The following is a 15,931-nucleotide window of genomic DNA, read 5'->3' as shown; positions in this document are numbered from 1 at the left end:
TCTCTGTCTCACTCTCTCTCTTTCTCTCCCTCTCCTATCGGAGCACAATGAAAGCCTGTGTATCGCCGTGACTCCGGGCAGTGGAGCCAGTGTCAGCAAAGCGGCTAACAACAGACGGGAAAGAGAAAGGAAAATACAAGCTACTTTTTTTTTTTTTTTCCATCTATAAAGCGGAGCAATACAAGAGATAGAACCACATTGCTTATTGCGAGTCCAGACCCTCAGATCCACTGGCCGGGGATGGAATGTACAAAAGTGGACAGAAAAGTGGCTGGACATGACTCGATGCAATTTACTGGAAGTTTGTAAGTTTGACCATCGTTTGTAAATTACTCTCGGAAGAGTTTCTCTCTTGATACTGTGTTAGAATAGAGCCGGGGGTGAGGAAGCGTAAGCGGGAAAGAAAAAAATGTGTTGAAGGATCTCTCTCAGTGGCTAGCGACTTCAGACTGCTTTCATTTAAGGCTAGGAAACCTTAGAGGGAATGAGGATTTTACCGGTGATTGGATTAGCCGAAGAAAAAAGCATGGTCCAAAAGTCCAATTACTGACATTGTTAACAATTGAAAAGCGATCTCCCTCTTTGGGGGGAAAGACAACATCCTACAGTACCCCAAAGAGGAGAAAACACCGGAGCAAGGGGAGAGGGAGGAAAAATTAAAAGCCAAAAGACAGTCTCTCTTGATTTTTTGTACATTCTGAACATTGACTTCGAAAATTTTCTGAGACAGCACTTTTTTTTCCACCCCGAGGAAAAGTAAAGGCTGCAGGTTACCTAGAGGTGGTAGAGATGTGTTTCTGTGCAGAAACATCCCCATAAAAATTTTTCTGAAACAACTAGGTGAGGGGGAGTCCAGCTCTCTATTAATACCTCTCTCAATTCCCTTTGCTGTCTGTTTCTGTCTCTGGCTTGACAATCCCTGAATTCTTGCTCTAACCCCCATGATCGCGTGTTTACAAAGTGCCTAGCGGCTCTTGTCAGCGTGGTGGGGGGGAAACACCCCACCAACTCTGTCCAACTTCTCAAGAGCTGTCAAGTGCAATTAGAGTAAGTTGATAAGGGTTTGTTTCCAACTAAGCCTCTCCGATTGGTTTCTATTCTGTCTCCTCACCCTCTTTTGACCAACTCCCCTCCCCCACACCTTCTCCACGGCTCCCCCCAACCTCTGAAGACCTCTATTCATGTGGCCCTGAACACTGAGCTCACATTGTCAAAAACAGATTTGCCTTCAGTAGCCAGCACTAGCCTCCTTCCACCTCACCATCCCAGAGGCAGCATTGTGTCCAGTAACATGGGGGACACAGCGCCCCCACAGGCCCCCACAGGAGGGCTAGGGGGGGCCCCTGGGGCGGGGCTCCTTGGAGGGGGCTCAGTCACCCCGAGAGTGCACAGTGCTATCGTGGAGCGCCTCCGGGCTCGGATCGCCGTCTGCCGCCAGCACCACCTGAGCTGTGAAGGACGCTATGAACGTGGTAGGGCTGAGAGCTCAGACCGGGAAAGAGAGAGCACCTTGCAGCTCCTGAGCCTGGTACAGCATGGCCAGGGCGCAAGGAAGGCTGGCAAACACGCCAAGGCCACTGCCACGGCCGCCACCACGGCAGCCCCTCCGCCACCCCCCGCTGCCCCTCCTACGGCCTCGCAAGCAGCAGCGACAGCGGCCCCACCGCCCCCACCGGACTATCACCATCACCACCAGCAGCACCTGCTCAACAGTAGCAATAGTGGTGGCGGTGGTGGGATCGACGGGGAGCAGCAGTCACAGGCTCCAGCCCCCGGGGACCAGAGGAACTCAGCCCTGATTGCGGTAAGGCAACTGGTTTTCTCATGATTCTGGCTGTGGTGCGGTGGCCTTGTGTGAGGGTAGAGCTTGCCTTGGCCTGCTGTGGAGGGGACAGCAGCGAAAAGGGCCGAGGTGTGACCCGACTGCCTCCAAGGCCGTTGGGTGTGCAGTTCGTAGTCTTACTCCCCATGTTCCGCTGGTGCTCGTCCATGGGTCTTCCTACACTTGCAGGGTATTTCTTAAGCGGTTCAAATCCTGAGTTTTCCACAGGCTCTCTGGAGACCAGAGGTGGCTCCATGCTGGCAAGACCCGAGTGAGCCACTGAGGAAGGCCCCGTCTCCCAGACCCTCCTGCTTGGCTAGCCAGCTCTGATTAGGCCCAACAAGCCATTCTTGAGCCTGAATGCATTTATCAGGCCAGCCGACCTTCATCCAAGCTTTTTCCTTCTTTTCCAAATTCCCCTTCCCTCTTTGAAGTGGCCCCTTCTTGGGTTAGAGAACATGAGTGGTGACCTCTAACACAGAGAAGTTCTGAGAAGTGTCCCCTCAGCCAAAAGTCACACTTGGGGGAAACATCCCAAAGACTAGTGAGGCTTCTCCCTGATTTCCTCTCGACTCCCCACTGCCACACACACTCCGATCAGGTAGTGCCAGCGGGCGGCGTTCATTAAGGGGGGCAGCGCGAAGGGGCTCTTTACATGCTGTCGTCCTAGGAAGTACCCTGTCTTTAGCCGCTCCTGGTGACAGCACCTCAAACCTGAAAGTTCTGATTAAGTTTCCGGCTGGAAGTTCTTCCTCAGAGGCATAGACACACCCCATCCCAGAGGGAGTATCCCTTGAATCATTGGGCCTCGGTGCCCGTCCTGGTCAGGTGACTCCTGCCGTGTAGCTGCTGGGCCAGTGGCCTCTGGGTAGAAGGTGGAGCCCTGCCCTGCAGCCCTGCAGGCTTCCTCCATTTCTGAGGTCTCTGGGGCCCTTGAAGTTCAGTGTCCGCTCCCAGCACAGCTCTGGTTTGCCCGGGCCAGCCCTAATGAAAGTCAGCAACAGGAAATGGCCATGCAAGCCTAAAAGTACTCAGAAAGCCCAAAGGAGAGAAGGCCACCGCGGAACTGAGAAAGAAGCTCTAGAGACAGGACGTCCTCCAGCCAGGCCTCTGGGATGCTTCCTCATGGCTCCCTCTTATCCCTGGCCTGGCTCTGTGGTGATGAGGTTTCCAGAAATTCTGGGAGCTAGGATAGTGGTCCTCTCCCCACCACACACACACACACACACACACACACACACACACACACACACACGAGTTTGCTTGGGATGCCTTGAACTGCCGCTTCCTGACACCAATTCCAGACAAGCAGTAACTGCAAACAGTTCCACTGCCCGATGTGAGTCCCTTCATCCTTGAATACGGTTAACCCGTGGGGTTATATTAGAGCTTCAAGGCCCAATTCCTTTCCCTACCACCTGTTCGATCCCCAGCTCTCCCTGGCATTCCCTAGGAGAGCAGTGGGAGCTTGTTTTGTGAAAGAGAGATGCTGAGGTGAATGGGGATGGGGGGTGGGGGAGAATCACTCGAATGGAGAGAAGAATGAGGTTTGTATGTATGTGTGTGTCACTGGCATCTGCAGCCAAAAGTATCTAAATGCCTCGATTGTCCCCAGTAAATTTATAATCTGTCTGCAAGTCTCCCAATAATACCGCTTTGTGTGCTTCACAGTCTCCTGGTAAGTGTTTCTGGGGATGATATAGGGAACGAGGCGCCCAGCCTTTTTCGGTGGAGAAGACCCATCTCTGTCCTAGCTGCCAAGACTGGATGTAGCGCTCACATCCCAGCCTCCGCAAGGAAGGTGGTGTGTCTGCCTCTGGCCATGTTCTTTGGATTTTTGCTGCCTTTATTTTGTGTGGGGCTTGGGGACGCGCTTTGGGATGTGAAATGAAACCAACTTCAATGGTTATTATAACCTCACCATAGCAATATCCATGCTGGGTAGTGAGGGGAACGGCGTCCTGCCTTTCGCGACTGGAGGCTTACTGCTGCAGAAGCCAAAGGTGGCTGTTGTACCACTCCTGTTCTAAGAGAGAATCTGATTTCTGCCTCCTAACCACCAGCCATGTCCTAAAACATGGCCTTGAAGGAGGTCTCTCTCCAAGCACGGGATGATGCAGGGATGCTATGTGAGTTAGGAATACAAAGACTAGTTTATTTCTAACAGTTGCTTTTCATTNCCCCCACGATTTGGTTATTGGAAATTCCCTTCTCCATTTTAGCTTCTAAATTTGGAGCTTTGTTACTCAGCATGGTACTCCGAGATGGTGATGCAAGTTGTGTACTAACCTGATAACATTGTGTTTGAAGGGAGGCCTGGGTATTTGGGAATGATTCATCTGCAGGCCCCACTTCACGTGGGCTCCTCTTATTTTCAGAAACACTTAAAGGAAATTTTGCGCAGAATGAGTGTTAGGATTCTTTCTTAATTTTATTGCTGTGGCTGTAACCCGATTTAGTTCTGTCTGGTGAATGTATCAGGTTCATAGTTCAGTCAAATGCCGTAAGTTGCCATAAAGGTCCTTTGGAGAAAGAGAGAGAATATTGATCATCTGAAATCACATATGCATCGCGTCCTCAGCTAAAAGCTTTGTATGCTGTATGCCTGCTAGCATGATGCCTTGACTGTAGTCAGTTATATCTGAATGTGGGTAGAAGGAGAGCTTCTGGTCCGTGGGGTAGTGTTGATTGGAAACCTGTTATACTGCAAGAAATATATCATGTCTGAGTTTTCTCAAGAGCTTGAGTTTCAAGAACAATGCAAGACTAACCTCCAAGCTGGTTCTAATTCTATCCACATTGAGAGCCTAATTCTGCAGCCCTTACTCAGCCAACTTCTTCATTTAGCTCAAGTACAAGTTCGGGGAAAGCCCCATAGCTGCAGGGACTGCAGGAATAGGGCCTTTCAGAGGGCCTGGATTATAGGGCTTTGAGCAGATCTGCATTTCTAACCACTTGGAGCAGGCTTTAGGCACTAAATCATTTTCTGGTGAAGTATGTTTGAATCTTTGAATGAACTGTGAAACTGAATAATTGCTGGTCCATGGAACAGTAAGGTTTAGTTAGAGCTTCTGCGGTTCGTTATTAATCTTTCCCTTTTGCCCGAGACAGGCTCTTTTTTCTGTTGCATAGACTGTGTTGCTAGGACGGAGAGATAAGTGGTTCCAAGTCATCTTTGGCTTTAGAGATTATCTTTTCTCTAATGTAGTGTGGAAGAAAGAAAGCAGATCAGACAAGGAGTCTGCGTCCTCGGTTCTGTGCCTGCTTGATCACCAACCAGCGGGGTGACCTAGGACAAGTTACTTAGCAGTCATCTGTAAAACAGAGAGAACAATATTGCTGTCCTAGCTTGTTGAGGGAACCAGATGAATGTGTGTTTCTGAATAGGCTTTGGAAAGAAAAAATCAAGTGCTGCAGAAATGCAAGGCATTATTACTAGTATTACTAATAATAAACTACTAAGCAACGAATCATAATACCAGTTTTTCCAGGGATTAAAAGTATACTTAAGCTTCCAGTTGTCTGTTTCAAATGGTGAAATAGCTTTTATTGTAAATAGAGGGATTGGTATTTCAAATTTAGTGCTGCCAAGATAAAACTGAGTTATCAGTGTATTTAAGTGCTCCTGAAGGTCCCGGGAAATCCTAGTTAAAATGTGCATTGTTGTGAAAGTGATTAGGGTCTTTGCGTGCATGTCCTTTACAGGCCCCTGCATGGACCAGAGCAGCTTTGGAAAGGTGTGTCCACCAGAGCGTCTAAAGGAGTATTAGAAAAGTCGTTTGCACAAATGGCATGGGAAAGTTAAATATTTTGTCAACAATAGTCTAAAATGTTAATTGTTAGCTTAAGAAAGTCAAACAAGTTAAATCATTGCCAGAGTTCCCTGGTTATTTTTAACTGATGATAATCAAGTTTCTAATTGACAATTCACAGTCTGGGAGCTGTAAGTAGGGGATTGAGGACAGCAACAGTTCACTGGCCAGATCTGGGTGCCTGTAGCTGTCTCCATGATAAATATCCTGCCCAGGACAGTGATAGGAGTGTGTACATTATTTATATATGCAGCCATCATTTCCTTAAGAACTGACCTATTTTTGTTCTGTTTTCCAGAACAAAGCAATAAAGAGAGAGTTCTTATATATCCAGGACCTTTCTACTACTTCTTTAAAGTAAATATAATCATGAGATCTCACAAAGGTAAACGAGTTCAAGTGGAGAAAGAAGTTGGTACAGTCCTTTATCAAAAATGGACAGAAGGCTTACTTTGAGAGCGAGGGCTGTTATTATGTCGACCAAGATGCCTCGCTTGTTTGGGTCAGTGTTTGTTTCTAGAAGGCATGTGTGCTCTTTGAAATAATGTCATTGTTAGGTGTTGTTTTCTGACCCTTAAAGTTCTGGACCTTACAGTTTAATACTGTGTGACTTCCCTCTGCCTGTAAGCCTTTTGTGAGTACCAAGACAAACATGGGTTTTCCAATATTCTAAGACATGGTAATTAAGTACGGCTAAAAGAGTGGCTGTGATTAGCTGTTCTTGATTTTAATTGTTGTTGTGTGTGTGTGTGTTTGTAGTATTTAATCTCAAAAAGCCTGGATGGAAATTTTAAAAAAATCCTCAGTTCTGCCATGCATGCAACTAAGCCAATCTGAATGGATTCTACTACTTCCTTGTTCTTTAATCCCATCCCTTATATATGTTCATAGGCTGGATCCTGTTTAATGAAAACAATTCCAAATTCTTTCTTCTGCATTTTCATGCTAATTTCCCTCACGCCCTCACAGGCTCTGTGGGAGAATAGAGAGAAATGCAGCTAAAGACATAGACCCAGCTCACTCACCAGCCGAGTGGGCAAATGAGGGCCAAATCAGTAAAGTAACAGTAAAAGCACCAGCTAGGTAGAATGGACCAAAACTGATGTAGAAGATCAGAAGAAAAGAGGAATAAGTGTTTATTGAGTCCTAGAATGTACCATGCACTTTTATTCTCTATTTTATATAATGCCTTAAAAAAAAAAACAAAAAACAACCTAGTGAGTGAGCAACATTTGGCCCACTTCACAAATAAGGAAATTGAGGCTTAGAGAAATAGTAAATGGAAGAATTTGGTGCATTGGTTTTTCCATTTCAACCTGTGTTCAGATCCTACTTCACACCTACTTGCTTATGAGCTTGGGGAAACAATGTTAATCTTTTGGGGCACTGGTAGCATCATCTGGAAAACAAAGCTAGTGATCTTTAGCAGAACGGTCAACACAGTGCCTGACACACAGTAGGTACTCAAAACGAGAGTACTGTTAATGGTTGGTAGGAGAGAGATTCAACCCCCAGCCATGGAGAGCTTTATGTGGGTCACCAGCAGGGCTTAGGGGTGGGGGGTGGGGGAGGGAGAGTGTGGAAGTGTGGAATGGGGTAGCTGAGTACAGATGGGTGTGCATGTGAGGTGTGGGAAAGAGCAGAGCCTGACTGACATGGTTGGGTATGAGTAGTTGGGGGAGGGGGGTGGGGTGGCAAGTGACGCTGATCCACTTCCTGGAGGGTCTGAAGCTCTGGCAAGAGTAAATCAGTAGCCCTGGAAAATGGTAGAGCAAGGAAGGCTCAGAGGAGTCAGCATCTCTGAGGCAATAATAATCCTTCATGCACTTGAAGACAAGTATTACATTTCCCCTCCAGCGGCCTCTTCTCATAGCACATTGCCTAAGTGTTCTGTATTACCTATCTTCAAGTCCCTTGAGCTGCTTAATGCCTTGCTATTTACACACTTCTCTTATTCCCAGTGAGTTATATGCAGCATGACATGGCCTTTGGCATTGAAAGGAGATGGTTTTTAAAAGCGCACTAGCTAGACACAGAAGACAAACTACGAGAGGCAGAACCAACTAGGCACATCTCTCTTCCCAGGCTCCCTAGGCCTTCCAGTGCCAGTAAGAATTGCCCTGTGAGTAAAGGGTCTTCTCTTGATGTGTAAACTTATCTTCTCAACAAATGAATTTGCTTGTTTACGAATTTGGAAAAGGCCTTTGCATTTAAAAAAAAAAAAAAGCAGCAGCAGAAATTTAGGAGAAGCTGTGACTCCAGATAGCCTTTGAGATTTACTTACCTTCCTGCTTGCTTGCTTTATAATGCAGATGTGTTCCATTTCTTTTACTTGCCCTAAGGCTCAGTTTCCCCTGTTTTCCCTTGGCACAGGGAAGGCTCCTGTTGGACTAGACGGCAGAGGAGAAAAGCCAAACACCCTCCCCCCCCAACCTCGGACTGAAGGCATGATGTCAGGTTGCCGACCAAAGCAAATGGGCTCTCTCTATGGCTGCCAGCGTTGGCCCTTCCCTACGCATATCTAAGGGGCAGATGTGAAGGAATCTAAGCTGTCCCATTTCCGTATGGGGGGATGAAAAGAGATGTTCCCATGTTCTCAAGTCTTGAAGAAGACTAGAGAATTGGGCCCTACCTCAGCCGAAGGAATGGCTGTGAAAATGGGCAAATAACAGTATTTACATGTACTGTGCTCTCCAGGAGTCTAAACAACTTTAGCAAAGGTCCTGAAATGTTATATCGAGATTATGGACATGGGTGCTTTACAGAGTTTGAAGAAATGATCTCTTAATTCAACAAAGAATTGTTTTTGCAGTAATTCTATGGCATGAAAGTTCAGGGATCCATGGTAAGCAAGTTGATACAGGCTTGGCCTCTTAGTATTTACAGCTGAAAGGGGTGTGGATAGGGTTGGAAACAGAGGTGTGGAAGTTGGCTGAAGGAGGCAAGGCAGCATTTTTGCAGTTAGGAGCCTGGGACCAGGGGTGAGACTACCTGGTTTCAGGTCACAACTCCACCACTTAATAGCTATGTCTTCTTGATTCAGGTAATTAAACTCTCCTGCCTCAGTCTCCTCAGCTGTGAAATGGAATGATAATATTAGCACTACTTCACATTGTTGATTAAATGAGGTAATTGCCTGGCCCCTGGCAGAGGCAGTAAAATTTAGTTGATGTTATTACTGTGAAAAGGGACATACCTGACTCAGATTCATGGTTTTTTTCCAGCTCAGGAGTCCGTCTTCAGAATGTGTCAGAGACGTTTTGTGGGAGACCATGGCTTTTCACCTTAATGTTAATTAGAATGCTGTATCATCCAGTTTCCCTAAATAGTTTAATATGGAGATGTCATCTGGGATAGCTTTGCATTTCCCTAGCATGAGTTTAATAGTGTTCTTCTTGAGAACGGGATTGATTCTTATCTCTTCCATTCCTGGGATTCGAGGACCTCTGATCTAGAACTTGACTAGCCTGTTTATTTGACTTCTTCTGGAACAGAGGCTGGGTTTCCATTCAGTTGCCTCATAAGTGTGCGTGTAGGCTTTGTGGGTAAATGAGAAATGTAAACCGTCTATTCAGAGTTTGGAATTGTGAGAACTGAAGAGTCCAAATTTACCAATTTAACTGAATTATTAATTCAGACTGATGAATAATTCTTAAGTGAATCTGGTCACAAAGTCACAAACAGTTAGAGGCTCCCTGCTGTGGAGATTCAAAATTCTGCTTTTGAAAGCCAGATCCCTGGCTCAGGTTGCTAAGGGATCCTCGGGCTCAGGGCCACTGCAAATAAATGGCGGCAGAGTTTGCCCTCTTCCCAGCCCTGACCTGGAGTGTGTGGAAAAATCTCACGCTGCGATAGGGTCCTGAGCTGAGAATCTCTTCTTTGCTCGGTACCTCCTGAAGGTTGATTCCATAAGAAACAGGACAGTGCTGATGAGGCTTCAAAGCAAGTTCTGGTGAGGATGATTCTTAATCCAAAGCATGATGTTTCTCTGAAGAAGTGACAGGGTAGGAACAGGAATCGTCTTGGGTGGATGATGTTTGGGCAGGGGTGGATTTATTGGTTCTAACTCAGGGCAAAGAATGTAGTCAAAAAATTTTTTTTGTTAGTGTGTTTATTCCCCATCGTTTAAACTTAATCCCCCTTTTCCTCTTGAAGCATAATATTCTTAGGAAATGTAGAGTCAAACTCATGTTGGGTTTGTTTTGTTTTATGCTGTTTTAACAGCATTCTTGCGGAGTTGTCATGGCAAGTCCATATGTTGATAGAGGATCATTGACATTGTCGTTTTAAAAATTCTCTTCTGGGGCACCTGGGTGGCTCCGTTGGTTAAGCTTCCGACTTCAGCTCAGGTCAGGATCTCACTGCTCGTGGGCTCGAGCCCCGCATCGGGCTCTGTGCCGTCAGCACAGAGCCCAGACCCTGCTTCGCATTATGTGCCTCCCTCTCTCTCTGCCCCGACCGACTCACACTCTAGCTCTCTCTTAAAAATGAATGTTAATTTTTTTTAAAAAAATGACTAAATGTGAAAAAAATTTAAAAAATTCTCTTCTGTCAGAAAATGTGACTGAATTTTATTTGTGGACCTTTCCCAGCAACAGTGATAACTGTCACCCACGTGAAGCCTGACACCTCGAATTTCCTCAGTGTTCCTCAAAGTTCTCTTCAGGTGGTTCTGATGGATGTGAATGGAAAGTTAAGTATGAGCCTGGGTTTTGTTTTGTTTTGTTTTGTTTCCTTTTCAGAAAATTTGCTACAGGCAAAAGTTTGCTACAACTTCTAATAACTTACCAGGAGTCTTTTATACACACAATATAATTTCTTAGAGCCATGGTAACTGGAGTGCAGAGAAGTGGCTTAATTGAATACAGTGTGTACCTGTACTGTGTCTTTGGAATGATGATTGCCTTACCGAAATGAACGTACCCTGCTCATTTCTGGAGGTCTCTAGAGTCTAAATTATGTAAAAATAAAAGCATTCTCTGGCTAAGCAGCTGAGAAACTTAAGTTTTTTGTTGATGTTGTTCACCTAAGTGGACCGATACTTGCTGAACCAGCTAAGGCTTGCTCATTTGATTGCCACACTGCACCATGTAATTTCAGACAGCAAAAAGTATGTGCTGGTGGTATTATCCCATTTGGTTGTTTCGCAGAGGTGTTGAAAAAGTACAAAGTACAAACAAACAGAAGAGTAAACAGGAAAGAGCCGCGGTCCCCCTGACAGAAAAAACAGGCGGAGGCAATAGTTGAGTGAAGTTTGTGCCCAAGTCCTGTAGCCACCGCACCAAAGCAAGCTTCCTTTTCTCACTTAGATTCTTTGCATGTGGATCTGTTTGCAGGCTCAGTCCCCCAGAGAGAGATTCTGAGCTGTCTTTGTGCTAAATTAAACATTAGTTTTCTCCTTGGGAACTTGATCTTCCATAGATCAGGCAACAATATCTTTCTGAGAGAGCTCCCAGCTAAGCATTTCCCTCAGGAAGAGACCAGCTCACAAGCCTTTTCACCTCCACGGTCTGCTTAGCTGCTGTGTGTGTGGGTTGCAGAGGAATTGTTGTGACTAGCCAGGTCTAGAAGCCCTCAGAACAAGGACTTGTGCTCTCATCCTTGGTGTAATGCGGAGGGACCCATGCTGGCTTAGCGTATAGTCAGTGGAAACGGTCAAAGAAGCACCCAGATCATGGAGGATTTTAGCCAAGCACGTTTCAATGTTGCGCCCACAGCAATGAAAAGGGAGTACGTCAAATAGAATCCATCTCATTTCTGGCCGTCTCTCTTCTCCATCCTGCCCAGCTCCCAGGAGGGCTAGTTCATATTGATCTGAAAATAGGACACTGTTCTATCAATTCATAGAGTAATATAAGCCCTTAAAAAATAGACAAAACCCTTTACTCACAGATGAAGAAATTAAAGCCCATCTAAAAGAGTAGTAGAGGCAGGACTAGAACCCAAGATTCCAGATTATTAAATGTTATCCTTTTATTAGGACTTCTTATAAATCTATACAAACAACAGGGGCAATTTAGGAATTTTTATTAACATTTTGGTAGTAGAAACAGCATGGAGTTTAGAGCTAGTCGATGGTCTTTGTTTAAAAATTTTTAACCTTTATTCATTTTTTGAGAGACAGAGAGACAGAGCATGAGCGGTAGAGGGGCAGAGAGAGAGGGAGACACGGAACCCGAAACAGGTTCCAGGCTCCGAGCTGTCAGCACAGAGCCCGATGTGGGACTCGAACCCATGAACCGCCAGATCATGACCTGAGCTGAAGTTGGTGGCTTAACCGACTGAGCCACCCAGGCGCCGCAGGTGGTCTTTTAAATGATCGCAATGATTCCATCCCACAGGCCCCTTTGTAGTGTGACTTCACCACTCCTCCCATCCAAAAGTAGATGCTGTTTCCCCCCTTGAATCGTGAATGGCCTTGTGACTGATTTTAAGCAATAGTGTATGACAGAAGTAACATTGAGCCCCTTGTAAAGCCCTCCTCAACTTGGAATGTGTTCAGAGGGTAAGTCTTATGGTAAGTGTCCTTACCACAAATAAGAGAATAATGAAGAGGGCAGGAGAAAACTTTGAGAGGTGATAGGTATGCTTATGGCCTTAATGGTGGCAATACTGTCACGGGTATACACCTCTCCCCAAACTTCTAATGTTGCGTATATTACATACGTACTGCTTTTTCTGTGTCAATCATACCTCAGTAAAGTGGTTTTAAAAAGGAAGCTTCGGAGTGCCTGGACGGCTCAGTCAGTTAAGCGTCTGATTCTTGGTTTCAGTCAGGTCACGATCTCACGGTTTTGTGAGTTTGAGTCCCACGCCAGGCTCTGTGCTGGCGGTGTGGAGCCTGCCTAGGATTTTCTCTCTCTCCCTCTCTCTCTGCCCTTCTCCTGCTCTCACTTTTCTCTGTGTCTCTCAAATAAATAAACTTTAAACAAACAATAAAATAATAGAAAAACATAAAAAAGAAGCTTTTGGGAGCACTGAGGCCACCATATAAAGGAGCTGGTGAGCCAGCTGGAGGATAACTGTCCACATGCGGAGGAGTGAGGGACCCCTACCAGCATCAGAGGCCAACACAAGAGTGAGGCCACCGCGAGGCAGCCAGTCCTCCGCCTCCACGCAGCCACACGAGTGAGCAGCGCAGGTGGAATCAGCAGAGGATCCACCCCGCTAACCGAGAGAAGCTCGGGAGATGTTACGTGGGGTGGTTTTGGCGCGAAGGTTTGGGGTGGTTGGTGACTTCGCACCGGCTAACTCAACGCCAGCTGGAAAAGCCTAGCAGGGGCGAGGGCTCTACGTCTTTAGATGTGCTACCCCAGGATTGGTTACTCCATGCCTTTGAGACTCACTTTCCGCTTTTTTATGATACTGGAAACTGTCTCAGAGGCCGTGCGGATTAAATGAGATAATGCATGAGAGCACCTAGTGTGTGGAGCTTCACAAACATCGGTTTCCTTGCTTCGCTCTTGTTCCTTTGCACTGTGCTCTGATTTGAGCCCCCACCTCTGTGACCTCACTGCCACCTCCTGTGCATCAGCATCCTCATAGTCTCCCCAGCCCCCTGTTCCTCTGAACAGCAATTTCTTTTTCACCCTCCTGGATGATGGCCTGGTGCTGTCATTCGTCCTAACTACCAAATGTCCAGCATTCTTGTTCCGCCCCAGGGAACACATCTGCCTTCGGTAGTCCACCCTTAAAATAGAAGAGGGTTAATCTCGTAAAGATGTCACTCCCCTTGTGCTGCTGTGCTGCCCTTGGGAGAGTCAAACAGCATAGCAAATCTAGATGGGCAATGTAATTGCATTCGATCTTCTAGGTCACAGAAGACTTTGCTAGCTTCAACAGCATACAGGGGGAAGGAGCATATTCAGTCTTGAGGAGCAGTGTTTCTGAACTTACTTTTTTTTGGTAGCAAATTATTCCAGGTCCCTCATTCCCCCCCCCCCATCTTACCCTTCACAATAGGTGAATAAACAAGGAAGAAGTGATATAGTGACACTATATTATACTCACTATACTTATCAGTGCCGTAGGATGAGACGGCTGGCCTAGGAATTGGATGTTGAAGGTCCTAGTGTTACCACTGATACTAGTTGGTAGGCAGCTTAGTAATCTGGTCCTTTTACCCTCCTGGCATTTACTGTCCTTCTTGGAAAAACAATAAAGGGCATGTGGTGAGCGGCTTGGATCACCTCCGAGACTCCTTTTGGGTGTATACGCTTTGAGTGAGTTTTCCCTGATATTTCACTTTTGTTTTTTGCAGTTCCATGTCTTCTTAAACGTATCTGTTAGGAAGAACTGATGGAAGGAGAGGTGACGAGGGTGGGAATGTGTTGTTTTTTTAAAGGAAGTACTAGTGAGGAGACTCTGAAGTAATGTTGGGAACGAGGTCCAGCTGTGGCGAAGGGGAGTGCACGGCCCTCTTAATTGCTTAATGCTCTTCCTGGGAGGAGTGGACAAATCACTCCATTTCTGACCCTATTTGTTGGGCTTTAGGGTTCCAGTGTGAAAAATACGGTTGTGGGCCTAGCGTTTGATTCATTACATTTATTTTTAGAGGAAGTACTGTTTTTGTCTCCCCAGATTATCGCAGCTACACTCAGAATGGTTCTGTGGGTAAAGAAGATTCCCAAATGAGTACCCCTGTGAAATAATTCAAGAAATAGAAAATGAGGCATGAAAAGGAAAATGTTCTTTAGAGCCTTCCTTGCTTAGGAACTGACTAGTCTGTCTGTCTCTCTCTCATACGCGCAGTTGCAAAGTGCAGATTAATGGATGGGGTTTTATATGTGTCACCACTTCATTTTAAAAATATGTTTCTGCTTTAAAGAGGAACTACAAAAGAGAGTCACTGAGAAATTGGTCTGGGGGAGGGGAATTCAATCCACTGTCTCTTTTTTTTCTTCTTATCACTAAAACCCTAAGCAGAGAGTGTAATCACCTATTTCCCAAGGGCAGCCCTAAGCTGTTAAACTCAGATCTGTTTAGGGATTTAATGGAACCAGGGGGAAAAAAGGAAATGCACAGTATCTGCTACAAACAAGTCAACAAAGAAAATTTACCCAACCAAATATTAAATCTGGAGGGTTTCTCTGAAAGCACCATTCCCTCCCTCCTTATCTTTTGATTTAGTTGGAGACAGCACAGGTCTCCAAATTGCATCTTTACAATTCCTTGAATCTTTGGGGTCTGTGGATCCCATCTTGGGCTCCAGGCCAGGCCAGTGCATTTTCTTTCACAACGCAAGATGTAACTAGCAGGAAACCAAAGGGTCATTTGGTTGTGGTTGTCCTTGTATTTTGTTTCCAAGGGTAGACACACTCAGTTTCATTGTTTGTTAGATTAGAGGCTTAGAGATGGTGGCTTTTTTCTAGTAACTTCTAAAGTCCTTAGCTTTTCTTCTAAAGATTTTTTTTTTAAATTTTTAGATGAAAATGTCTTGGTATTATGCTGTGCAATATTGCTTTTCTTTTAATGTTGTTGTTTTTTTTAATTTCTGAGAGAGAGAGCGCGAGAGACAGCATGAGCAGGGGAGGGTCAGAGAGAGAGGGAGATACAGAATCTGAAGCAGGCTCCAGGCTCTGAGCTAGCTGTCAGTACAGAGCCCGACGTGGGGCTCGAACCCATGAACCGTGAGATCATGACCTGAGCCAAAGTCAGACACTTAACTGACTGAGCCACCCAGGCGCCCCAATATTGCTTTTCTTTAAAAAAATTCTAAGATAAAGGAAGTCAAGTTGCCTTTCTTTTCCAATAGATTGAGTCTTTTGCGTAGAAAATGTACCCCAAATCCCCATAACACATACGTGCGTGCACACATATGCACAGACCCTACACACAACTCTTTTCACCATGGTTATTTTTAATACATATAGACATAAATTGCTTATGTGGGTGACTTACAGAGAAAACGGAGTAAAGAAATACATTAAAGAGGATGGGAAAGAAGATTAGTTTTAAAGGAAATGGCCCCAGAAGACAAGACTATGCCAAATTGCAGGAACTAGGAAAGAGAACATTGTATCACAGTGGTAAGTGTAGAGTGACAAGGCACCTCCTTTCTGGTCCAAGTTTTACCACTAACTAACAGAATGACCTTGTGGCCAGTCACTCCTCCTTTGCTTCTTAGTGTCTCCATCTGCCACCAAAAGAGTTGGATTGCTCTGCACTTCGCTTGGCTGGATTATTCTTGTCATACAGGGATTGGCTCAAATATTACCTCCTTGGGGACACCTCCTTGGCTGCCCTCACTTACGTGCACACACGATGGATCTCTCTGTCTTCTTCCCCTGTCACTTTA

At 45.6% G+C, this 15,931-nt stretch overlaps 1 protein-coding gene across 2 annotated transcripts in view; it reads left to right on the top strand.

The window, feature by feature from the left end:
• The window catches only part of MAML2 (mastermind like transcriptional coactivator 2), a 346,655-nt gene continuing 330,724 nt past the window's right edge, over positions 1–15,931 (top strand). For both annotated transcript variants that reach the window (XM_077779938.1, XM_077779937.1), the window contains exon 1: positions 1–1,804. In XM_077779938.1, the coding sequence (XP_077636064.1) occupies positions 1,292–1,804 (513 nt within the window). In that variant the 5' untranslated portion in view covers positions 1–1,291. The remainder of the gene's footprint in view (positions 1,805–15,931) is intronic.

The sequence above is a fragment of the Crocuta crocuta genome, unplaced genomic scaffold, assembly GCF_008692635.1.
Source record: "Crocuta crocuta isolate KB4526 unplaced genomic scaffold, BGI_CrCroc_1.0 scaffold98, whole genome shotgun sequence".
In the NCBI taxonomy this organism is placed as follows: domain Eukaryota; kingdom Metazoa; phylum Chordata; class Mammalia; order Carnivora; family Hyaenidae; genus Crocuta; species Crocuta crocuta.
The sequence above is the reverse complement of the archived record's forward strand: the minus strand, read 5'-3'. Positions and strand labels throughout refer to the sequence as shown.